General features: G+C 42.1%; 2 protein-coding genes across 5 annotated transcripts in view; one reads left to right on the top strand and one right to left on the bottom strand.

The window, feature by feature from the left end:
* The window catches only part of GIGYF2 (GRB10 interacting GYF protein 2), a 169,083-nt gene that overhangs the window by 80,965 nt on the left and 62,108 nt on the right, over window positions 1-26,010 (top strand). For 3 of the 4 annotated variants that reach the window (XM_075861326.1, XM_075861325.1, XM_075861324.1), the window contains exon 8: window positions 22,930-23,115. The exons of the other annotated variant lie outside the window; for it this stretch is intronic. In XM_075861326.1, coding sequence (XP_075717441.1) covers window positions 22,930-23,115 — 186 coding nt within the window. The remainder of the gene's footprint in view (window positions 1-22,929; window positions 23,116-26,010) is intronic. 4 annotated transcript variants of the gene reach the window in all.
* Window positions 869-6,110, bottom strand: KCNJ13 (potassium inwardly rectifying channel subfamily J member 13). Its single transcript, XM_075861328.1, has 4 exons — window positions 5,857-6,110; window positions 4,511-4,682; window positions 2,530-3,021; window positions 869-2,338 (listed from the first exon to the last, which is right to left on the bottom strand). Coding segments are annotated over exons 2-4 (1,125 nt in total). The 5' UTR covers window positions 4,512-4,682; window positions 5,857-6,110; the 3' UTR covers window positions 869-1,706.

The following is a 26,010-nucleotide window of genomic DNA, read 5'->3' as shown; positions in this document are numbered from 1 at the left end:
TGTTGCAGAATGTGGAGATGTTGCAGAATGTGGAGATGTTGCAGAATGTGGAGATGTTGCAGAATGTGGAGATGTTGCAGAATGTGGAGATGTTGCAGAATGTGGAGATGTTGCAGAATGTGGAGATGTTGCAGAATGTGGAGATGTTGCAGAATGTGGAGATGTTGCAGAATGTGGAGATGTTGCAGAATGTGGAGATGTTGCAGAATGTGGAGATGTTGCAGAATGTGGAGATGTTGCAGAATGTGGAGATGTTGCAGAATGTGGAGATGTTGCAGAATGTGGAGATGTTGCAGAATGTGGAGATGTTGCAGAATGTGGAGATGTTGCAGAATGTGGAGATGTTGCAGAATGTGGAGATGTTGCAGAATGTGGAGATGTTGCAGAATGTGGAGATGTTGCACATAGAATTGGGTTTGCATGAATCTGGTTTATCTTGGGAACTGCTCTACATTTTCTTTGCACCTATTTTGATACATCTCCCCCATTGTGTGTAGCCTTTTTTTTTTTTGTTCTTACCCATAAAGAGTTCCCGTAACAAAATTATTTAAGCCCTGATCAGAAATTTCCCTTAATTCTTTTATACTGGAATCAAGTGATTAGTTAATTCTGTCTCTTTTTTTTTTCCCATAAGTAATCTTTGCATTTGAAAGGAAGCAGTGGATTGAATTCTTCGCTTTATTGAGTATCATGCTTTCAGATAACTTGTTTAGTTAACCGGTAGCTTGACGTATTTCTGCTTTGCGTTCATGTACACGTTGATGATTATCAAAATAACACGGACAGTAATCTGTTGTGATTTTAGTCCTCTGGTCGGCACCCACCCCTCCATGTCGTTTTCTGCATTCACACATTGACCAGCAGCAGGGAACTAACTGGAAGCACACAGTTTATTCATGTTTATTGTCACAAATATATGGGGTGGGAGTTGCATGGCCGGCCTCTTTGCAGTCCCTTTACCTATTCCTGCCCCAGGAAAGATCCTCTTTGTGTCCGTGCCCTCTTCTGCCAGCTAGGAATTGTTAAGGGTTAGTAAAGGGATTCCTAAAAGTGCAGAGTCTGATTCTTTGAAAAGGCCAAGCAAGTATGGATGCGCTTTAGCATATTCCTCACCTGCAGAAGTGCATTATATGCCTGTCTGTATGATATACAAATGTGTACTACTTGACTACTGGTTGTCAAGGAAGCATACCTGTGTATTTACTATATAAATGTACCTGTATTCCTCTACTGGGTACCTCTTCACTTTGCGTTGTATGAGTGTATCGACTGTGTTGTATTGCGAAATACAGTGCACTCCACATTGAAAGGACAATCTGATAAAACAAACCCTTCCTCTATATGAACAGTCTAAGTTGTCTTTCCCAAATGTGTCCATTGTATCATATGCACTTTAACATCTGAGTTGGCTTGCTTGCTGTACATGTAGAAGTGCTAGTCCACGGTCCGCACACAGCTGACTCTTGAGCCTGTTCTGCCTCTTTCTTGGAGTGCTGTCACTCCCCTGAGCAATTCTTTATAACAGTTATACAGACCCCTGTAGTTTCATCGGGTGTTCTTTAGTTATACCTCCTAACAGAAGTCATTTGGAGCCTTGGTGATCGCACCCTCATTTCCTGTGTGAATTTCCTTTGGAGAAGCGTCAGCATAGTTGTCGGAATGAGGATGGCTGAAGGGACTAAGGAAAGTCATTGGTTTAAAATATTTTACTCCCCAAGTCCAGTCTCGCAGATTTGAAAGGTGTCCCCTCTTTGCCCGTTAGCACAGACTTCCAGCTCAGTTCTGTAGGATTGTCTGTGTGAGGCTTGTGGCAACTCGGGGAGTGGGCGGCCAAATGTTTCCATACAGATACGGTATCCTCCTTCAGGCCGGCGTGTTAGACATGGTGCAAACCGGTGTCCTTGAAGTATCTCGCTTGGTAGATAAGAAGTGCGGCTCTGGCAAATTTCCCCTGAGCCTTCCTGAGTAGCAGATAGACACACAACGAGCTCCAAGTGACATGAAGAAGAAACAGTTTCACGCTGCAATAAAGCTGCCAGCGGGCTCCCGGGAGAGAGACTATGAGTGTATGTCAGAGGGAAAGAGAAGAACGGACACTCCACGCTGCCATTTTGATAGTCCAGTGAAAAGTCCACACTGATCTGCTGGATTTGCCCATCGCCTCTTTCTTGGTAGAGAATTCCACTGACTCTGACCATGGTTAATGGACTTGGCCTTGTGTTTGCCACTTGGAACATTAAACATGGCTTTCCTTCTGGACTGCCTACCACAGCCAACCTTGAGAAGAGGATTGATGGAGTGCGATTCTTTGGTCGTGCAATTTTTGCTACAAAAACACCTGTTGAATACATAATCTGGAATAAGTGAAAACACGCCAATGCGGAGCATGAATATAACATATCAGAGTGTGTGTGTGTGTGTGTGTGTGTGTGTGTATATATGTATGTGTGTATATATATATATATATCAGTATTAGTGATGTCTTGCAGCACTTATTGGATTTAATACAATAGCTTAAAAGTATCTGACCTGTGATGAAGGCCTCCAGCATGAGTCCAAGCAACATTTGTACGGCTAGAAGAGCAATAGCACTTGGGCAGTCTCCGCTTGGGAACATGGTGCCATATCCAATGGTGAGCTGTGTCTCCAGAGAGAATGAAAAGGCAGCAGTGAAGCTAGTTATATATTTAACACAGATGGTGTGATTCTCTGGTGGGGCATCATGGTCGAGGGCCAGATCCCCATTCATTTCAGCCAGGAGGTACCAAAAAACAGCAAAAAGGAGCCAATGTGCCAGGAAAGAGGCAGAAAAGGCGAGCATCATCCAGCGCCAGCGCATGTCAAGCAGTAGCCCCCAAATGTCACGCAAGTATGACAGTCCCTGCCCCTGGATGCCAACAGCCTTTATGGTGCTGTGTCCATCTTTAGTTACCAGCCGATGAGAACACGAGCTGAGCAGAGTACATCTTGGGGACCTGCTGTGAGAATCCTCCTCCCGATCAGTGCTGACCTGCAGCACCACTGAAAGAAAAACAAGGGGTTCTCATGAGGTTTATTTGCGATTTAATGCAATATTAAAAATTATTTGGGAATCACATATATAGAAAATAAAGTAAGTCTCCATGATAGTGATACGTTCTAGCTGGACTGACCACAGAAATGATCAGATACTGATAAATAGCTCCCCCCTCCCCCCCCCTGTGAATATGTTGTGATGTGACAACTATCGAGAGGTAATCAAAAATGACAATTTTCTAACCGCATAATAATAATTAATAATATTATTATTAATATTCGCAAAAGTACCCTTAAGTAGCATGCTCTAAAAACACTGTAGATATTTTATATTCAGTCATATGTTCAAATATTTGCTTTAACTTTTTCACTGCAAACAGCCTGCTAAATGACACTGCACTCTTTTGGGGTTGTATTTAATAGTATTACGAACACTGGAGCGTTGATCCCGTTGGTCTGGGTCTCCGCATTAGTGCTGTCTGACAATGCCTTGGTAACCTGGCATGGACGTTGCTTTTGCTCTATGTCAAGTTAACAATCCTCAAACCAGATCTGCAATTCCTGATAAAGGGGCTATCTGAGTTTTTATATTTAATGGCCTATCCTCAGGATAGGCCATCAATATGAGTTAGTCGGGGTCTGTCTCTCAGCACTGGTGCAATGCCTTGCTCGGCCGCTACCAATGTAATGGCGTGTTCAAGTACTAACCAGGAAAAGAACCATGTAAACAATGAAGAGGCCGCGGCGCTCATACGAATGTTGGGGCTCCTTCAAACAGCTAATTGGTGGGGGGTGCCGAGTCGGACCCCCATCGATCTTATATTGTTAAGGATAGGCAATCCGTTTTAAAAACCCAGAACCCCTTTAAGAAGCATTTGCTTATAACAAGCACAACTCATTACTCACACATTGTAAAATGGAAATGGTTCGTTCCATATTTTCTATAACATTTCTACAGTATTTTATGGGATGTCTGAGGGGCATAGCAAAAGCCTGCAGTCTGAAGCAAATTACATGTCTATGCATTTAAGAAAAAAAAGAGTGGATGGGACAATAAAAAGGATATCCACATTATTAGACAATGGCTCAGTGGTTAGCCTGGTGGCTTGTAGCACTTGGGTCTCTAGTTGAAACCCGCACAAGGCAGGATCACAATGGAGAACGTTCCACCTGTGCAACAATTTCTTCCCTTGCTCCAAAAACACATGGCTAGGTCAGTCGACTTCCTAAGAATTTGACCGTAATGTTATTTGTGTGTGTGCAGGTGACATGAATAGTTATTACCTACATTCTTCTTACACTGCCACAGACTATGGTGGCGTTTATAAAAATGATGATCATTTCTGAAGATTACTAGATATAAGAATACAGCAGTAATATTGCACAACACGGCATTGAAATAATACAATAGCATTTAATTTGACACCTAACCACACATTCCAGCAGTCTGTAAGACCAACCTGATGTGATCACCGTGAGACTGTTTCATACTTACTTTTTAGTTGATCAGAAACCTGATGCACCACGTGTTATCTCTTGTCACTGAGATGCCAACATCCAGGGTGAAGGATGAGTATTCTGCAGCTTGTAAATGATGACACCCACTACTTTTGGCGGCCTCTTGCGTTCTTTTCTGAAGCGTTCTATTGTCCTGTTGCTTGACCAACCTGAGCAAAATGAACAATGTAAGACACATGGATATCCCAACAACTTGAGTTACTTCTGAGGCCTAACTTATGGCAAGTAGTGTTCCTTCACGCTGCTCCCTTTGTCACCACCTCCCACCCCCTCCATCGGAAGGCACCTGAGCTGACTCTGGCTCTATTCCCTCAAGGCAAGCAGGGGCCTGTGCCTGTATAACCCCAGTGTTCTGAGCTTTTGCCAGACAGAGAGAGGGAGGGGAAAAAAAAAAAAAAAGAGTGTTTGTGTTATGATTTCATGCTCAGGGGTAAGCTGCTTTTAGACGCACACATCATGATGCTCATGTGACATGTCCCGCTGCGGGAAAATATCCAAGCCTTATTCACTCTGGGATTTATTGGAACGCAGGTAGGATTCACCTGGACATGACACTAACATTCCTGCTTTTACCATTTGCCCAATGCACGAAGGACAATCTGTCTCAGTTTGCCTGTAGCAACGGCATTCTTGTCCCAGTGTGACATTTGCTTAAACAAATCAGAATCTATGTCGTGCTGCGCAAGTAAAGAAACTCTTACTGCTGTAAACATTATTGAATCTAAACTAATAAACTTTCTCACCGCTCACACATTGGAGTTATTACATAATAGATTACTTTAATTCTTATGTTGCTCATGCCCTACAAAACCTATACACACATTTTTGGATTTTATTTTTTTCCGGTCGCTTTTGAACGAACGCAGAATCTTCTGCAAGCCGCTCTCTAATGAATGTGATGCTACATTTATTCATCGTTCCATTGATGATGGGCTAGAAGTCCACGCTTAACTGTTTTCATTCCGAATCAAGAAAAATCTGAATCAAACACCCAAGGTTAATTCCTATCATATGTGAATCTGCCTGATACGGCTCTGTGGCACAAGCTCAACTCACTGGAGGAAACATCACATGGTCAGCATGTGTTGGTTATCCGTACAGGATGAGTGAGGGGCACGGAGGTGCTTTACACACACTGGTACTACTGTTAATGATGCTTGCTTTAGGCCATGCACGAGTTGACTTGTGCCGCAGAACCCGATCAGGCAGATTCTCATATGATAGGAATTACGAGAAAGTAGTAGTATAAGTAAAGCTCCGGTAAACCATTCTATATATTGCTCTGTCATATCTTGGACTTAATAAGAAGTCAAGGGTTCTTACCTGATGAGATGAGTGGAGAAGGAAATCCAGTAAATGGCACTTCTTGTGAAAAAACCTTCAGGTAAGTGTTCCTGCTCGATTCAGTTTTATCCAGATTATATCATGCAAATCCTGTTTAATATAAATTCTTGGGATTTGCTTCATGAATAAAGTTCCCGTCTTTAGTCTAGTTCGGCAGTCTAGTCTGAAAAGCTGCTTGTTGGCTCACTTATGTTCTAGCTGTCACCTTCTCAGTGGTTCCTGGTTACTGTGACTTAGCTATCCAGTCCAGTGACGCGCTCCGTCTCAATCTATGGGGGGAGCTCTTGCTGGGTCTGGAGTCATAACCCACACTCCTGCAGTTATAAATCAGGAGGCCGGGTGTTTTTGGAATGCCATTTGATTGGTTATTATGTTATTAGGCTTAAGCCAGTAAGGGAGTGGTATGTTGCAGCTCTGCCCTTCCAGTGATTAGTTAGACACAGTAGGTGCTCTTTATTTTCCATTAACAGTCTCATTACTGCCTACCCGGTTAAGGTGTTAATGGAGCAATGATTTGAGATGTGTTAAAACAAAGTGTCGTTTTTACATTTGCGCCCTTGTAATTAGGGGGCGGGGTTATCTTGGCAGGGTTATGTTCAATCAGTTAACGATGATGTAGAGTGACTCTTGAAATTATTTGAGATCCGTACAGTGTATCTTAACAGAAAACTAATCGTGCACTTTTGTTCCGTTTTTACTAGCCTACATGGAAGACTTTCTTTTTATTTATTTTTTTACTTTTCAACATACTTGTAAGATAATCTTCTGTGGTCCTCGTGTAATCTACAGAATTGTACAATGTTGGTAAAGAATGTGGGGGTCATGCTGAGCCTCGTTCTATGCTTTATAAGGTTTTTTTAATATATCTTTTTGCGGCTTCTCTTGTGCTTCCAGCTCTGAGTCAGTTACTGTCGTGTCTGGTAGTGGACAGTGTATAATATCATGTTAGTGCTTGGGGGCTATGAGGAAAAGGACCAAGCACATGTCTTATGTGCATTTCAGAGGGAGTGGGTGCTTGTTTTCCACTGGACTTTGCTCGCCTCTGTCCAGATAAGCGGATTGAAGAGAACAGAGCCCTATTGTTCCTGGAGGAGCAAAGCCGTCTTCAAGCCTGCGGTGCTGAATATTAAAGTAATGACCCAAATCCCACTCCCCTCAGGGCTTCTGTTCTACCGTCCTGCCCAAAGTTTGGACCTCCTGCTGCCAGTGGCACGTTAGTGCATGCCCATACCAAATAGTGGAAGGAGAAGCTACGCAGGTATCTCAAACCTTGTCCCTCGATGCTTAGGTTGTCAACTCTTTAACCCTTTTTATGTCAGAATTGCCTCTTCGTAGTGTCCTTAAATTGCAATGACAAATTCCTCATCTCCAGTAAAAAAAATTTCACCCCCTCTTTCGTGCTCATGAAATGTAAAAATAAGTTTCTATCTCTAGATTTCAAAGTCCCTCCCTGTTGAGTGTATAATTTGAAGTAGCCACATGCGGTCTTCTACTGCCAAGGCTTTCGGACCCCACCCCCTATTATGAAAAGTTATCAATGTGGTAGTTGAGAGAGACTGCGTAAGGAGGATGCTGTTTTGGTGTTGTGTGTGTTTCACAAGTCTTGTTTTTATGGTCATTAGTGCAAAACTCATGATTTGATCAGGCAATGAGCACAACTGTCAGATAAGAAGTATTAACCCTTTTCCATTAAAAAAATAAATAATGTAGCTATATCTTTGTTTCTGCTACAAAAACAGTGTTTAGACAAACTTCTGGGAGTTATCTTCGTGTGTTACCTTGCCATGTAATTGGACGTTTCTATGACTATTAAACAAAAAGGCTGCTTGCTGTCTGTATATACAGTTATCTCTTTTCAGCCCCCACACTATTCTGGTTCTAGTGGGTTTAGGTTTGACACCCATATTTCACTTTGCTGTTGAGTTTTTTTCACATGATCAACAAGCTGGGCCTGTGTTTTTCTCTCTTGTTTTTTTGTGGCCAACTGATGGCCATAGAATTAGAGACTAATTCACGTTTTTCCCTTCTGTCATAGGTATATTTATATACGATATACCTCTGACAAAAGGCACTTTATAGGCATACAGTTGGATACGTCGCTCGAACTCTCCGGACACAGCGCTACTTTAAGCTCTGAGTCCGGGGACGCCCCTGATGTCCCTGTCCATATATGATCAGTGACGTTAGGGGCTTTCAGACAGCAGTGCTATGGCCGGGGATTCCAATCCTGGAGAAGCCCCTGACTTCTGTGTATATATGGCAGTTAGGTTAGGGGCTTTGTAATGCAAAATCCCCTGCCAGAGCATTGGAAACGTGCTGGCCAGGGGTTCCTCTCCTAAAGGGAGCCCCTGATGTGACGGTCTATATATGGACAATAATGTCAGGGGCTTTTAACTGCAGAGTCCCCAGCCAGAGCAGCAGAAGTGCTCTGGCCAGGCGCTCCAGGATTGGAGGAGCGCTTGATGTCACTGTCCATATATGGACAATAAGGCCAGGGGATTTTCCAGTCCCCGACTCTTCGGCCAGGGCGCTACAGATTTGCTGGCTGTGGACTCCGTAGTTAAAAGCCACTGACATCACTATGGACAGTGATGTAAGGGGCTTCCCCAGGGCCAGAATCCCTGGGCCAAGTGCTACCTGATGCTCTTCCCGGGGGTTCCAGCCATGGGAAAGCTCCCCAAGCTATACTTTTAAAGTATATCTGTGATGGATGACCTACAGTGGCAACCATCACACACAGTTCCCATGTAAAAAAAAAAAAAAGTATACCGTGCTGTATACCTTATTTATTTTATATTCCAGGATTAGTCAGGGTGGAATAAGGTAGTATAACGTTATTCCACAAAAGGACACCCTATTAAGTTTCGCGTATACAAAGGGAGCTTGCTAAACGTAGGGCCAAAATGTGATGTAAACATAGCTTTAGGCTCTTTCCAATCGCTTTGAAACAACATGGCTGTAATGTTTCACAAAAAAAAAATAATTATAAGAAATGTTACAAGGACACTTATTTTGTCCCTAATGTATCAAAATAGTGACGTATAGTGAAACAGTTCTATGGTCTATTCAGAAAATGATAATTTGAAGCAGATCTGTCAGCTGAATATGCTGCCCTAGGTAATGACAGGGCAAAGTCTGTTTTCCTATTAGCCAAAATGGCCTAAAAAATAATTTGCCACTTGGCTAATAGTAGTGATCTGACTCCTGTGATCCTCCTTCCTCCACTTGCAATTCCCCCCTCCCTTCCTTACAGACACACGGAACCAGGAAGTAAAACTTTTCATGTTACTCCCCAACTTCAAGCAAGCACTGCACTCAAATAATGCACCTATAAAATTAGTATCATTTAAAAGCTAATATTCTTAGTTTTAATATGATAACCAGATCTAAGCTCTGGACCCTGTATTCTATCTGCAGCAAGCGTTTAAAGTCATGGCACATTACATGTCTTTAGCAGTGAAAAGGGTTAAGGAGTTGGCCCTATTCACATCACATTTGTGATGTACGTCAGGAAAGCTCCCAGTGTACCTGTTAAATATGTCCATGGCACTTCTTCAGCCCGACAGAGCCAAAAGAATGTCCTGTCGGGCCACTATAAGTCCGTATACCAACGCTCAAAAGAGACTGCACTCCAGGTGGTCTTCTTGTTAAGCATTTTATTTTGATGCCAGCCGTAAGTGCACCAAAATAGGTGTTGCAAAGTTGCGGCTAGAACATTATTGGTGAGCTCTTGATCAAGCTGTAAGGGTTATGTATATTTAAAGGCTATGTACACCATTGAAATGTTTGTGGTGGGGGTTTTTTTTTGTGTTTTTTTTTTCTTTTCTTTTGTAAAAATGTCTGCTTTGTGCAACTTTACAAATGCTTATTAAAGATTGTGTTTACTTTTTGAGATACAGCTGCTTTGTATCTTGTATACAGAGCAGCTGCATCTAGCGCTAAAACCTGTATCCGTCAGGCCAGCGGCAGGATCGATCGGTTACCCCTCGCATCTATGTTCATAACGTAGATGTGATCGATTACAGGTGGATCCAGCGTGTCAGACACACTGAACCCGATGTCTCTGAACCCTTTCAGTCCTGCTGACCTGCCAGATACAAGTTTCAGCACTAGATACAGCTGCTCTGTAAACAGAATACAAAGCAGCTGTATCTCAAAAATTAAAAATGTTTTAATAAGTATTTTGAAAGTTGCACCAATCACACTAATGCAACTTTCTATAAAAAAAAATGAAATACATTTTTCTTTTTTTTCAAAGGTGTACATAGCCTTCAGATGCATATGTACAAGATACAACCAGTATCTACAGTGTATGTATTACAATACAAATCATTACATGGTGTTTTTTTGATCATATAACATGGTTCTCTCATTGGATCTATTACAACATTGACTGAGAACACAGAACATGTTGAATATGTAAAGTACACTATACTAATTTAACCTTACAAATAGGGCTGGGCGATTATGACCTTTAATCAAAATCGAGATAAATTTTACATGTAACCTCGATTACAATCAATACATTTTAGGCCACACACCTCTTTGCATGCCACGTCCCGTATTGCCAATCTATTTAATATAGATCCCCTGTGCCTGCTGTCTACTACTGTATATAATATACCCCCTGATACTGCAGTATAATATCCAGATAGCTGCCCCCACACCGTATAATGCTCCACTCAGTATAATGCCCCAATAGTGCCCAAAAATAATAAAATACATACTCTCCTAACCCTGTTCCAACGACAAGTGGGGGAGATCCCTCTGCACCTCCGGTCTGTGTTGCTCGGCGCATGTTTTCAGGTTCCACTGCACTTCTGAAATATACTGGCGTTTCAGGCATCCTGTTGGTCCACGGTGTCCTCAATGCCCACCCCATTTACTTCTTGTTTAGCCCCAATGACCACGCGCCACAGCGATTGGATAGTACCCGCCCCAATGGTATGTACACGGATGGTGGGGGTTATATACGGGGATGATGGCTGACTGGTATATACAGGGATGATGTGGGTTATATACAGGAGTAATATACAGGGATGATGGCAGGCTGGTATATACAGGGATGATGGGGGTACCTGTATATTAACCCCATCATCCCTTGATATTACCTTAATTATTCCTGTATATTATCCCCGTCATCACTCTATATACCAGCCAATATAATTACCATAATTCCTATATACCGGCATGATGGGGGGTAATATACAGGGACCCCCATCATCCCTGTATATAACCCCCTTCATCCGTGTATATACCATTAGGAGGGCGGTCACCGTCCGCTCACCGTGGCGCACGGGCTTTGAGGACACTGGACCAATACACTGCCTGAAGCGCTGATATGGCAGACGTGCGGCAGACACTGAATACATGCGTGCTAAACCGCTTACGGCTCAGCACAGATTGGCGCGAGGCAGTGATGTTATCGCACCTGTCTGCGCTGAGCTGTGAGCGGCAGGCTTTAGAGTGAATAGTAGAGCAGGGAACTGACGGTTCCCTGCTCTACCGTAGGATTCAACTGTACCTCTGTCCTGAATACGCAGATACGGTTGAGACTGGAAAGAAAACCGAAATGCGCAAGGTTACCTCGGTGATCTGCGCTGAATTTCGTTTTTCGTTTTTTTCCCCCAATTAATTGCCCAGCGCTACTAATGAATCATATTAAATTAGTCAAACTATATCACTTCCATCTTTATGCAGTATTCATTTGGTGTTTTATGCTAATGGGGTTGAAATTAAAGGGTAAATAGGCATATGTTCATAGGCAGTAACGGTCCTGTTATAGGGCCCGATATGGGCCATGAAAACGAGTATAAGTACAAGGAGCAATAATTTGTAATCCTATGTAGACGAGCGATCGTTACTACTATCGCTCGTCCCCATACATTTCTATGATGTCGGCAGTACATCTCCGTGCTTACACAGGGAGATGTGCTGCCAACGACAATATTTTTTGCTGCGTAAACCGTACGATCAGCCGATGAACGCTCATTGTCCCGTGTAAAAAGGCCCAAAGGGAAATGTAACCACCTGGTTGCTACCTTCTAATATACTCTAAAATACAATATGTAGGTTTAAAAAGGTTGTACTAGAGCTGATTATCCAATCCGCTGTAAGGGGCTCATTGCTAATCCCCCGATAGTCTAGAGGTGTTTTTCATTGTCACAGAGATCGATGGCCAAATTTGGGGGTAGTACCTCCCTGACAGCTGACTAGCCAATCAGTGTGCAGTGGCTTATTCCACTCCGACCTACAACAATCTGTCAAAAAAGATACAATTGTAACTAAAACAAAGCTGTAACTTGATGCTCCTTGGCCCCAATGCAGATCCTATAATACACCTACCATGTGCTAGGTATAGTACTGTGTCCTCTTATGTAGCAGAGGATCCAGGGCCCAGGTCAGACTGCTGCCTCTGCACCCCCTACAGCTACGTCCCTGATCTAACCAGATTTTAAGATGTATCTAATTTAAAGATGTTATATAAGATTAGAAAAACATGACTGCTTTCTTCCAGGAACAGCACCACCCTTGTCCATGAACTATGTCTGGTATTGCAGCACAGCGTCCCTTTCTCTTGAGTGGACCTGAGCTGCAAAGCCAAACTCAGCCTTCATACAAAAGTGGCCCTGTTTCGGGGGAAAAAAGCAGCCATATTTATATCCAACAACCCCTTTTAAAACTATCGCCGCACTACTTTCCCGCTGTGCATCGTAAGATTTAAATGCGTTTTCTGTTTAAGGCTTCAAAGTAGATTTAAACGATTTAATTATTTCCATTTATTTTAATTGACTATTAACCCCTTAGCGCACCAGGACGCATCGGTACGTCCTGCATTGAAGTGCTTTAAGGCACAGGGACGTACCGGCGCGTCTTGGCTAATTTCTGTCACCCTGTCAAAGGACAAGGTGACAGAACTGTGCCGTCAACTGTTTGACAGTTGACCGGCCCAGTAAGACGGCAGGGGACCATTCACAGCGGTCTCCTGCCGGCGATCGCTGTGATTGGTCAGTCAAAGCAGACTGACCAATCACAGCTCCATGACGTGTGTATTTGATGGCGCTGGCTCAGAAGCTGAGCCAGCGTTATCACCGCCGGGAATCAGCTGTCCGACACCCCTCTGCAACGGCCAGGACCGGAGCTAGGCTCCGATCCGGCCGATTAACCCCTTCGATGCATCGATCAACGTGATCGATGCATCGATCAACGTGATCGATGCATCGAAGTGTCTTGTAGCCTGTCGGCAACCACGATAGTTGCCACGGGCGCGGGTGTCAGCTGTTTGTCACAGCTGACATCGTGCACTAACGGCCAGGACCGGAGCAAGGCTCCGATCTGGCCGATTAACCCCTTAGATGCAGCTATCGCTGCATCTAAGTGATTAGATCGTACACTATGGTTGCTAATGACAACCATCGGCACACGCGGGTGTTACGATGGTTGCTATGACAACCATAGCCTAACAATCGCTTCCTAGTACGGAATCCTATTAGGCCCCGCCGGGAGGCGAAGCCTAATAGGCTTGCTGTCAGTGAATAGCTGACAGCTCTAATACACTGCACTATGTAGCGATCAGGGCTTCATGCCTTCAAGTTCCCTAGTGGGACAAAAAAAAAAAAGTTAAAACAAGTTAATAAAAATGTTGTAAAAAAGTTAAAAAAAAATAAGTTTCATGTTAAAAAAACACCCTTTTTTCCTATAAGAAGTCTTTTATTATAGGAAAAACCAAAAAACATAAAAAAAAGTAGATGTGGTATCCCCGCGTCCGTAACGACCCCAACTATAAAAATATCACGCTATTTTACCCGTACGGGTTTGTTAGTCGTAAAACAGAATAAAAAAAGGGATCTAAAAGTTGCATGTACCCCAAAATTATACCATTAAAAAACGCAGCCCGTCCCGCAAAAAAACAAGCCCTCCCGCAGCTTTGACGGAAAAATAAAAAAGTTATGGCTCTCAGAATATGGTGACACCAAAAATAAATTTTTTGAAACAAAAGTGATTTTATTGTGCAGACGCTGCAAAACATAAGAGAAACTATATACATCTGGTATCGCCGTAATCGTACCGACCCGCAGAATAACGTAAAATTGTCATTCATAGCGCATGGCGAACGCCGAAAAAATAAAATAATAAAAAACATCAGAATTGCAGGTTTTTGGTCACCTTGCTTGCCAAAAAAATGAAATACAAAGTGATCAAAAAATCGCATGTACCCCAAAATGGTACCAATGAAATCTACAGATTGTCCCGCAACAAATAAGCCCTCACACAGCTCCGGTGGTGAAAAAATAAAGAAGTTCTGGCTCTCAGAATATGGCGATGCAAAATGTGCAAGAGTGTCCAAAAGCCGATAAGATTGGGCTCCATTTATCAGTGCGACACCGGCCCCATATCTGTGAAGAATTATTTATTTACCCCATTATTATACTCTCTTATTATACCCCTGATGTTCTCCGCACAGCTTACATGTACCCCCACATCATAACTGAAATACCAGCAAAACCCCAAACAAAACAACTAGCGAGCAAAATCCACGCTCCAAATGGCGCGCCCTGCAGCGTGCCCAAGCAGCAGTGTAGTCCACATATATGGCATCGCCATACCCGGGAGAACCCGCTTAACAGTTTGAGGTATTTGTCTTCAGTGGCACGAACTGGGCACAAAATATTGTGCACTAAAATGGCACATACCTGTGGAAATTTTCACTTTGCACCATCCACTGAGCATTCATTTCTAATAGAAAAAAAAAACCTGTGTGGTCAAAATGCCTTGAACGGTGCAGTTTCCAAAATGGGGGTCACTACTTGGGGGTTTGTTTTACTATTTGACCTCAGAGCCCTGCCGTTGTGGGCTAATGCTGCGAAAATCACCAAAATAGGTCTCACATGCGCCTTTCACTCCTAAAGAGGCTCTGTCACTAGATTTTGCAACCCCTATCTGCTATTGCAGCAGATAGGCGCTGCAATGTAGATTACAGTAACGTTTTTATTTTTAAAAAACGAGCATTTTTGGCCAAGTTATGACCATTTTCGTATTTATGCAAATGAGGCTTGCAAAAGTACAACTGGGCGTGTTGAAAAGTAAAAGTACAACTGGGCGTGTATTATGTGCGTACATCGGGGCGTTTTACTACTTTTACTAGCTGGGCGTTGTGCATAGAAGTATCATCCACTTCTCTTCAGAACGCCCAGCTTCTGGCAGTGCAGACACAGCCGTGTTCTCCAGAGATCACGCTGTGTCGTCACTCACAGGTCCTGCATCAACTGTAGCCTCTGGTGCCGACACGATGCAGGACCTGTGAGTGATGTCACAGATCTGCACTGCCAGAAGCTGGGCGTTCTGAAGAGAAGTGGATGATACTTCTCATCAGAAAGCCCAGCTAGTAAAAGTAGTAAACACGCCCCGATGTACGCACATAATACACGCCCAGTTGTACTTTTGCAAGCCTCATTTGCATAAATACGAAAATGGTCATAACTTGGCCAAAAATGCTCGTTTTTTTAAAATAAAAACGTTACTGTAATCTACATTGCAGCGCCTATCTGCTGCAATAGCAGATAGGGGTTGCAAAATCTGGTGACAGAGCCTCTTAAGCCCTGTCATATGTCCAGGCAAATGATAAATGCCTTGAGAGGTGTAGTTTACAAAATGGGGTCACTTCTCAGGGTTTTACACTCTACTCTGATACCTAAGAGAGCTCTGCAAATGCGACATGGCGCCCCTACACCAGTCCAGCAAAATCTGTGCTCTAAAAGCCACATGGCACTCCTTCCATTTTGAGCTCTGCCATGTGCCCAAACAGCAGTTTAGGGCCACACATGGGGTATTGCCGTACTCGGGAGAAATTGGGTAACAAATTATGTGTTGTTTTTTCTCCTATTACCCCTTGTGGGGAAAAAATTGGGTGCAAAACTACATATTTTTGGAAAAAAAAAAAAAATTTTCATTTTCACTGCCTCATTCTAAAACAATCTATGAAACACCTGTGGGATCAAAATGCTCAGTACACCCCTAGATGATTACCCTGAGGGGTAAAGGTTCCAAAATGGAGTCACTTCTCGGGTTTCTACTGTACGGGTACCTCAGGGGCTCTGCAAATGCGACATGGCGCCCAAAAAACAATCAACCAATATCTACATGCCAAGTAGCACTCCTGCCATTCTGAGCCCTGCGGTGTATCCAAGCAGCAGTTTATAACCACATATGGGGTATTGCCGTACTCGGGAGAAATTGCTTTACAATTGTTGGGGCGCTTTTTCTCCTTTATTCCTTGTGAAAATGAAAACAATTCAACATTTTAGTGGAACGAATGTAGATTTTCATTTTCACTGCATAATCCCAATAATTCAGCAAAAAAACTGGGGTCAAAATGCTCACTATACCGCTAGATAAATTCCACAAGGGGTATAGTTTCCCAAATGGGGTCACTTTTGCCGGGTTTGCACTATTTTGGCCCCTCAGTGGCTTTGCAAATGTGACATGGGTCCGCAAACCATTCCAGCAAAACTTGAGCTCCAAAAGTCAAATGGCGCTCCGTCCTTTCTAACTTCCGCCATGTGTCCAAACAGCAGTTTATTACCACATATGGGGTATTGCCGTAATCGGGAGACATTGCTTTACGAATGTTGGGGTGCTTTTTCTCCTTTATTCCTTGTAAAAACTAAAACATCGTATGTTTTTTCAGAAAAAAAAGTAGATTTTCATTTTCACAGACTAGTTCCAATAAATTTAGCAAAAAACCTGTGGGCTAAAAATGCTAACTATACCTCTTGAAAAAATTCCTTGAGGGGTGTAGTTTCCAAAATGGGGTCACTTTTGGGGGGTTTCCACTGTTTTGGCACCATAAGACCTCTTCAAACCTGACATGGTGCCTAAAATATATTCTAATAAAATAGAGGCCCCAAAATCCACAAGGTGCTCCTTTGCTTCTGAGGCCGGTATTTCAGTCCATTACCACACTAGGGCCACATGTGGGATATTTCTAAAAATTGCAGAATCTGGGAAATAAATATTGAGTTGCGTTTCTCTTGTAAAACCTTCTGTGTTACAGAAAAAACTGTATTACAAATGAATTTAGTAAAAAAAAAAAATTGAAATTTGTAAATTTCACCTCTACTTTGCTTTATTTCCTGTGAAATGCCTAAAGGGTTAAAAAAAAAATCTGAATGTGGTTTTAAATACTTTGAGGAGTGCAGTTTTTAAAATGGGTTGTTTTATAGGGGGTTTCTAATATATAAGGCCCTCAAAGCCACTTCAGAACTGAACTGAAAAAATAGCCTTTTGAAATTTTCTTGAAAATGCGAGAAATTGCAGCTAAAGTTCTAAGCCTTGTGAGGTCATAGAAAAATAAAAGCACGTTCAAAAAACGATGCAAACATAAAGTAGACATATAGGAAATGTTAACTAGTAAATATTTTGTTTGGTATTACTATCTGTTTTACAAGCAGATGCATTACAATTTAGAAAAATGCAGATTTTTGCAAATTTTCTCAAAATTTTGGTGTTTTTTACAAATAAATATTGAATTTAACGACCAAATTTTTCCACTATCATAAAGTACAACATGTCACGAGAAAACAATCTCAGAATCGCTTGGATAGGCAAAAGCATTCCGGAGTTATTACCACATAAAGTGACACATGTCAGATTTGCAAAAATCGGCTGTGTCCACAAGGCCAAAATAGGCTGTGTCCTTAAGGGGTTAAGGACTGCCTTAGTAGTCTTTTCTTAAGACAAACATAATAAAATGATCACCTCTGTCCTTTTTGACACACCGCTAAAATAAATGGATCATGGGTTTGATGCTCTGGTATTTAACTCCTACCTGTCTGAGCTTGGTAATTTCATTTTACTATGTAGTTTTGAGCAAAGACCTTTTCAACTATTCAGTGTTTTTTTTTCTTCTTTTGTGTGCCTGGTTATAGGCCAAGCAGTGAACAGGTGAGTAGGTCTGCCATAAACAATGTCCAGACTGAGTTCCTGACCCTGTGTTCTCCCCTCCTGCCGACCACTTCACACAGCTACCGACACACTTCTAGTCTTTTCTTCTTCTTCTTTTCCCCATAAACAGCTCTTTTGGCTGTTGATCAAAAATACCCCACTAATGAGTGCTGGGTGCAATCCAGAGATTTGACTCTTGTTCTGACCGGATTCTGAAGCTTTGGTCTGAAAATAGGCCGAAAGTAAGAGTGAGTGGTGAAATAATGTCCGTGATGTGATGTAGAGGGATGGTGAGATTCTGGTTTTGCTTTGGCAGAATAAAACATTTCTAGATACTTGCTATTTACTTTGAGAACTAAGAGTTTACTTCTTTGAGAACGGCTTAACCTCATTTTACTGGAAACTTTAATTTACAAGCCTTACTTAAAGGGGACTTCCGGCAACTTAGTTTTGGGCAGATTATTGGCCATTGCAAAACTTTTGTCACTGTCCAAAATGACCTTCAGAAATGTCATAGATGTGAGCAGTTCATATTGGTGAAGTTTGCGCAGTGCTGATATCCATGATTAATGGGGTTTTGTAAAGTGTTAAATAAACCGTTTGGCACTGTCATAAATTTCTTCTGGAAATCGGCCAATAGAAGCGCAAAAAAAAAGGTATAAATAAATTGATGGTCGTGTGCTTATCTACAAAGGCAAAACAAAGGGATTTGAGTGCCCTGTAGAGCCATTTTGTTCTGGAAGCTAATCTGAAATCATAGACTTTACCAGTGGGATGTGCTTGCATATGTAGGACAACTATATGGACAAAAGTATTGGGACACATACACATTGCACCTACAGGAGGTTTTTTTACATCCCATTCTAAATCTATAGGCATCAATATGGAGTTGGTCCCCCCCCCCCTTGCAGTTAAAACCGCTTACACTCTTCTGGGAAGGCCAACTCAGACTCGTCCATCAGACTGCCAGATAGAGAAGCGTGATTTGTCACTCCATAGAACATGTTTCCACTGCTCCAGAGTCCAGTGGCAGCAGCTTTACACCACTCCATCCGATGCTTGGCATTGTGCTTGGTGATGTATGGCTTGCATGCAGCTGGTCGGCCACGGAAACCCAAGCCTTGAAGCTCCCGGCGCACAGTTTTTGTGCGGATGTAATTGCCAGAGGAGGTTTGGACCTCTGCAGTTATTGACTCAGCAGAGCGTTGGTGACTTTTATGCACTATGCTCCGCAGATCTTGGCTTCCACTTTCCAATAATATCACTCACAGTTGATCGTAAGATATCTCGAAGGAGAGAAATTTCACAAACAGACTTGCTACGGTGGCATCCTATTACAGTACCACGCTGAAAGTCCGTTATCTCTATAGAACAACCCATTCTTTCACAAATGTGTATAAAGTCGACTGCATGACCAGGTGCTGGATTATACACCTGTGGCAATAGGACTGAATGTAACACCTGGATTCAATGATGAAGAGGTGTGTCCCAATATTCTTGACCATAAAGTGCATTAGAAAATAGTTTTTCCAACTTGAAGTCGCATCACGACCACAATCAATCTGTCTATTCTGTACATACACCCTAACGGAACATATAAGCAGGTTATATATGGAAGACACATTCAAATATCCAATGCCACTCCTTAAATAGTGAGTTGACAAATAATTAAGCAAATATATGCATCGATGTTTTGCTTTTAAACATATTGAATGAGTTCTTTCATTTGGTGTTTATTTTACTGAACCGTCATTGTGAAATATGAATGACAATAATTGACATCTTAAATGACTACATTTTTAGCTGTTGTAGACCAATAACTAACGCAATCTATGATACTACTGTATCTTTGGACGTTATTGGTAACCAAGTAGCAGGCAAGTGATTCTGGAACATGCAGATCCACTTATGGAGTAGTCTAGTTGGCCTACCCCGATCTGGACAGTTGCTAAAAAATATATTTAAGGGGTGTTTCGAGCTTGAAAAGAAAAAAATAGAGCTGTTTTAATTTGCTAGGGCTTGCTGTGGGCGGGCTTCACATGCAAATGACTACAGTTCCCATGATTCCTCTACACTTTCAAACATTGCCTGTATTTACAGCTGCCTGCATGCCTCTTTGCTAAAAGGTGTAGGGTCATTCTGTAATTACTCTGGGTCTGCTACTTATAGTTTTACTGCTATATTCTGCTGTATCTCTTGTCCAGCATGTGAAATGATACCCCCCCCCCCTCCCCGAGACAGGGAGGGGGAAAAGGAGTGGAGATAAGGGGCATGTCACGTTCTGTACACTACAGGGGATGGGGCACCACATGTTTAGTGTATGAGACGGTCACCCAAGCAGGAGATAAACACCGGGGGCATGGTCTTGTGAGTCCGCTTACAGAGAAATTTCAGCTACCAATAGTACATTAGCAATTGATAAAACTTACTGCAGTTAAACCATCTGCAGAATTTTTTTTAACCCCTTAGCGTGATTCAACGTGCTGTTAAATAGAACGTGCGCTACCCTAACGTGACTGAGCCCACGCCATGTATGGCTGGTGTCGGCTGTTTTGAACAGCTGTCACCCACCTGTAACGGCCGTGATCGGAGGTAACTCAGATACCGCAGTCAAGAGCAACCGCGGCACCTAAATGATTAGACAGGAGGATAGTTCCCCCTGATACAAAATAGTGCAGTGAAGGCCTTCATGTCTGCCATTTGTGCCATAATTGACAAGAACCAAGTCTTAATAGTAGAGCACAGATAAAGGCAATACTAGTATACAATACAATAATAGTATCGCATGGTGAAGACCCCCTAGTGGTACTAAAAAAACCAAAAAGCTGAACATTCTTTAAAAATATAAAAAAAAAGTAACTAGCTAAAAGTTCAAATAAAACCCCATTTCCATTTATTTATTTTACCCCAAAAATTATGTAAGCAATAAAAAAAATGTACACAATTGGTTTCGCTACATCCGTAAGTCTTAACTAGTAAAATCGCATGTTATTTAACCAGCCGGGTGAATGCTGTAGGAAAAGAAAATTCACAATTCAAGCAAGTGATCAAAAAATAATGTGTACCTCACAATGGTATCAATAAAAACTACAACTTGCCCGCAAAAAAAAAGCCATCACGCCGCTCCAACGAAAAAATTGTTTTGGCTCTCCGAATATGGTGATACAAAACTATTTTTTTTTAACAAATTATTTTTTCTTTTTAAATGGGGTACATCATGACAGATTATATAAATGAAATCTCGCCGTAATCTTATTGACCCACAAAATAAAGTTAACATGTCCTTTTCCCACATGGGGATAGCTTTAAAAACAAAACCAAAAAACAGAGGAATCAGGTTGTTTTTTTTCATCCCCACAAAAAAAAAAAATTTTTTTTTATAGATTATTTATTTTATTTTTTTTACAGTTTTCTAGTACTTTGTATTGTACATTTAAGAATAGCTTTCAAATCCACCACTTGTCCCACACAAAAAAATAAATAAATAAAAAAAATCCCTCATACAGCTATACGGAAAAATAAGTTATGGCTCTTGGAAAACATGGAAAAAACAAAACTGGTTTCCTTGGGATGAAAGACCGGAAAACCCCTTTCAGTTATTTTCTGTGATGTAAAGGTCTAGACAACATTTTTGGCCTCGGGTAATAGATTGCCGTCAGCTGGGTGAATAGAACACATCTCCTGGCACAATGGGGTCTAGGACCCAGGTCATCTTAAAGAGTTCACTGAGGAACAGATGAATGCTGGGTACGATCAAATATTGCAGAAAGTTCTAGTGGGCACTGAAGGGTTGCAGTCTTGTTGACTGAGACAAAGGGTAGATGTACAGGTATGATGGTATTCCCTTCCGAAGGAGCAATCCCAAAATGTCCAGTCTAGTTTGCCTTTGGTGACAGAATCCGGCAGTGATATGCCTTGGGACGGAGTGTGCCTGCTTTAGTAATCTGTTAGCGCTTTCCAGTACCACACGATCACCTTCTGAAGTGAGATTGGAGTCCTGTCTGAAAAGCGTTCTTGCTTGCTTTGTCATCCAGGAGTTGGTGCATGTTAAATTCAGAATATGCTAGACTCTGTTCACATGTGCATGGGGCCTCCTGTCGCAGAATCCATAGTTTTTGCGGAAACCAAATGGCAAAGCGTTCAGCGCTATTTTGTCTGGAAAAGTGACGGACGCCATGACGGATACACGACTGAACCCATTCTAGTCAATAGATTCTGTTGGGCGCAGTGGGTTTCCGTCATGACAGAGCAGAAGTGAAGACGCTGAGCTTGTGAATGTATATATTTTTATTATTATTTGATTCAGTATTTTCATGTAAAAAGCTGGTTCTTTGCTGCCAGCAATTGACAGCTCTTCGTGTATACAGACTCCAACAGAAAAAGCTGTCAATCACTCTGGGCAGAGGAAGCCGGACTCTGAGGCTTTCTCTGTGTCCTGGCAGCATTTAACGAGCTTTTTACATGAAAATACTGAATGGCATTACAGTAATCTATTCGTAAGCACAGTGTCTATGGAAAATAGTGGACAGAAGCTCACCAGACACAATGCTACCAGCTTGGCAGGCATGCCAATGCCCCTTCTCCGCATGTTTTCCTTTAAAATTCCTTTACATCTATGGTAAGGCCTGTTGACCTCTTCGTTGGAGGCTCCGTTAGTGGCCTCTGTCACAGATCCGGCTAAAAATACCAGAAATAATAAAAGTACTTCAGAATGTTTTGGTTTTACGGTTTTGCTTTTTTCTCCTTTATTTTCATTCTCGTGAAAATAAACGAATAACTAAATTTAGCCGGAGACACCCAGAAGACTGTTATCCGCAGACTTCCCCAATAGCCTTCCTTTTTTGCTTGACTGTACATACATGTTATTTTAGAAGAGTGGGAGACAGAAGCTTCAGGGCATGCTTAGTGCCACTGATCTCCCAATGACCCATCCTGTTGGCACTGTAAACGCTTTACTTGTGGGTGTCTTTCCATGTACATTGATATTGATGAGTTGTTGCTCAGCAATACTGGTGAGTGCTGCGTATCTGTAGCGACCTCATCCTAGTAGGAGAGCGAGTGCTTCTGCAGGTCATCGTGTTAGATTAATTCTCTTATAACCTCCTTCAGTTCGGCCTGCGTTTGAAGAGGGCAGCGCAGCACCTGCTGGGAGAAAGCATGAGTTAATCCGCTTGGAGAGTGGAAGCTGGCGGTGCCTGAGAGAGGAATTAAATGGTGAGGAAGAGGAAGGTGGAGGCGTCTGGAGAATTGCAGCACCCAGAAGAGATGGTGAAAGATGGCGCTCTCACAGTCCAGGTGAGCACTATATCAAACTATAGTTAAGTAACCTGTGACAGACCTCTATTTAAAATAATGTCTGATCAGATATAACATAATTCAAGTCTCCTCATGACCACTAGCGCATAATCCAAAATGTTGGCCTGGACTGTACCATAAAGTGGGTGGGGCAGAGGTTTGTAACGTCCCTTGCGCAGTATGCAGCACGCCTTAATATATGGATCTGTATATACAGTACCAAACAACTGACTGAAGAGTTGGTCCAAGCTCCTTTAAAGCCATTATTGTCTGCTCTGTGGCTTATTGCACAAGTAATTTTTCTGCTGTTGCTTCCACTTCTTTATAACGGAGACGGTTCTGGCCAACACTTTTCTGCAGCCTATTCCTAATTTCATAATTAATACGTTTGTCTTTATCGCCAACAATTTTGAAATGCTCTCTAAAGGGGTTGACCCATGTATAGGGCCCTAATAGGGCATATGGATGTCCATGAGGGGGCGCCCCCCTGTTGGGAACCCCTCTTTGAGCCACTGCAAACAGCTCTTGGACCAGCCATGTATTACACTAATTTGAATGACCATCGTGTGAGGCTGGGTTCACACGAGCACATTAACGTCCGTAATGGACGGACGTATTTCGGCCGGAAGTCCCGGACCAAACTCAGTGCAGGGAGCCGGGCTCCTAGCATCATAGTTATGTACGATGCTAGGAGTCCCTGCCTCGCTGCAGGACAACTGTCCCGTACTGTAATCATGTTTTCAGTACTGGACAGTAGTTCCACGGAGAGGCAGGGACTCCTAGCGTCGTACATAACTATGATGCTAGGAGCCCGGCTCCCTGCACTGAGTTCGGTCCGGGACTTCCGGCCGAAATACGTCCGTCCATTACGGACGTTAATGTGCTCGTGTGAACCCAGCCTAATACTGCATTTTACGCAGCTAGACGGTGTTGCAGATCAACCCAGTCTGCTTAAAAAAAAATTAAATATATATATCTATAATTTATATTTTCATGAAAGAATACTGTAGATTGCTAATGTAAGCCATGTAAATAGAAAACGAATACATGCAGTTCTACTACAGAGCTCTAGTGACCAAGTGCACTCCTCTCTTCACCAGAGCAGGTTTTTGCTAGAAAGCATCGCTTACTCTGCAGGATCCAGCACGTCCTTGCATTAGGTGGAAATACCATTGATTTTAATAGTTACAATGTAATATTTTTTTTTTTAATTAAAAGAGATTAATCAAAGCGTACCATAAATTTAAGGCTATGGCTCTATGGAGACAAAATTGCAGCATTAAAACGACTTGTGTCCAACCTAAATGCTTCCTCATGAGGATAAAAGACATGCTACAATTGTATGGTCAGATTTTTTTTGATCATTGCAAGACCTGTGACATTAAAGTCATAACAAAACATTGAGGTCGCTCTAGAGTTGCGGTAATACTACAGTTTTATTGCGACTAGCAGGTGTCCCATTGGAGCCCTAGCCTAAAGCTAATCTGGCTTGACCTCTGTATCGTAATGGGCAACTTGGGGAATCACCGGTCGTTTTTCGTTCAATATATCTCAATAGACATACGTCTTCGTTGTATGGACCGTTCTAGAGCAGTGGGGTTTTTTTTGTTTTTGTTTTTTAAATATTTTGTTTCTGTGAAAATGGAGAACAGGGCAGTCACATTGATTTTCATGATGACTTGAGCATGAGTCTTTAGAGGTTATTGGTGGGTTGGATTGTCCTCCTTTTATTTGTGAATATACCCCAGGCCTCTTGAGAAAGCTTTATTGTTGTAAAAAGCATGATGGTCAGTTGGTTATGCCTAAAGCGTGTGGTGTGGGGGGGACAGGGGAAGACTCTGAGGTGAAGGACAATGATTTGTTTGTATAGAAAAAGGTACAAGAGTGTGTATGTGGCTTCTGTCTGTATGTGCGGGTTATTTTGTGGGGAACTGTGTGATATTAGGAATGTGCATTTAGCCAGAGGTCCCACGCATGGTGGAACATGGGAAAACAACACTGACCCTTCATAAAAGCAAGCATTTATTTAGTGTTTGTCCCTTCCTAATGTAATACATTTGTCTTATGTAAGACTTCCACTAAAGCATCTTATGGTTTTTATATTTTGGTTTTGATAGATACCTTTTATACCTTTTATTGTATTGCTACAATATGTCTTGTTCTTTTCATTCATGATAGGGGATTTGATTTTAAAGTAAATCTTCACTTGAGAATTCCATGCGACATTTTATTTTTTTATTTTTTAGAGTTGCTGAAAAGGAAATTCCCTAACGCTGTAATTGCCATGCTGTAATGATGTCATGGCAACCTTTCCTGTATTGACTTCATCGCAGTCCCTGTTATCATAGACATGGGGGGTTTTAACAAGCAAAACGTAGTAGAATTTTATCGCAAATTGCATGGTGTGTGCACCAAATTTTTTTTGTGTGTTTTTGAACAAAAAAAAAAATTATACCTTCTCTGACAGAAGAGGAGATGTAGAATGCACCAATTTTTATTTTTAAGATGTGGAAATTATTGGTGTACATGTATGCCAGCCATGAAGTATCCAAGGCAAAATAGTCTTGAAGGCTTGTGATTTTATTTTTTTTCCTTTTTTCCTATCCCTTTTACTAGAATGTATTCACATTTTGCTGACAAAAATCAGAAGACCAGATGAATATCTCTAGTGAGATTTGAGCCATACAGGATAAACATAGGAGGCTTCATGCTGTGCGGAATATGTGGAGAGGACAGTACATGGGCATTCAGGGATAGAAGGGGTTTCATTTCTGTTGCTAATAAAGCTCCAACATATGCTGCACAGAATTTGTCGTCCTCTGTGCCCAGTGGGGCTCAGTCTAAACTTCCTATCAGAATGCTTTTTGGGGTGTGGGATGAAGCCGGAGGAAACGC

Source organism: Rhinoderma darwinii, chromosome 4 (assembly GCF_050947455.1).
Source record: "Rhinoderma darwinii isolate aRhiDar2 chromosome 4, aRhiDar2.hap1, whole genome shotgun sequence".
Classification (NCBI taxonomy): Eukaryota; Metazoa; Chordata; class Amphibia; order Anura; family Rhinodermatidae; genus Rhinoderma; species Rhinoderma darwinii.
Note: the sequence above shows the minus strand (reverse complement) of the source record. Positions and strands in the feature narration are given on the sequence as shown.

Bases quoted from the DNA above. Each gene is read 5' to 3' on its own strand.
- KCNJ13 (XM_075861328.1), bottom strand. The intron at 2,339-2,529 runs GTCAGATACTTT...TGTATTCAACAG, and splicing joins GCTGGAGGCCTTCATCACAG to GTGTTTTTGTAGCAAAAATT.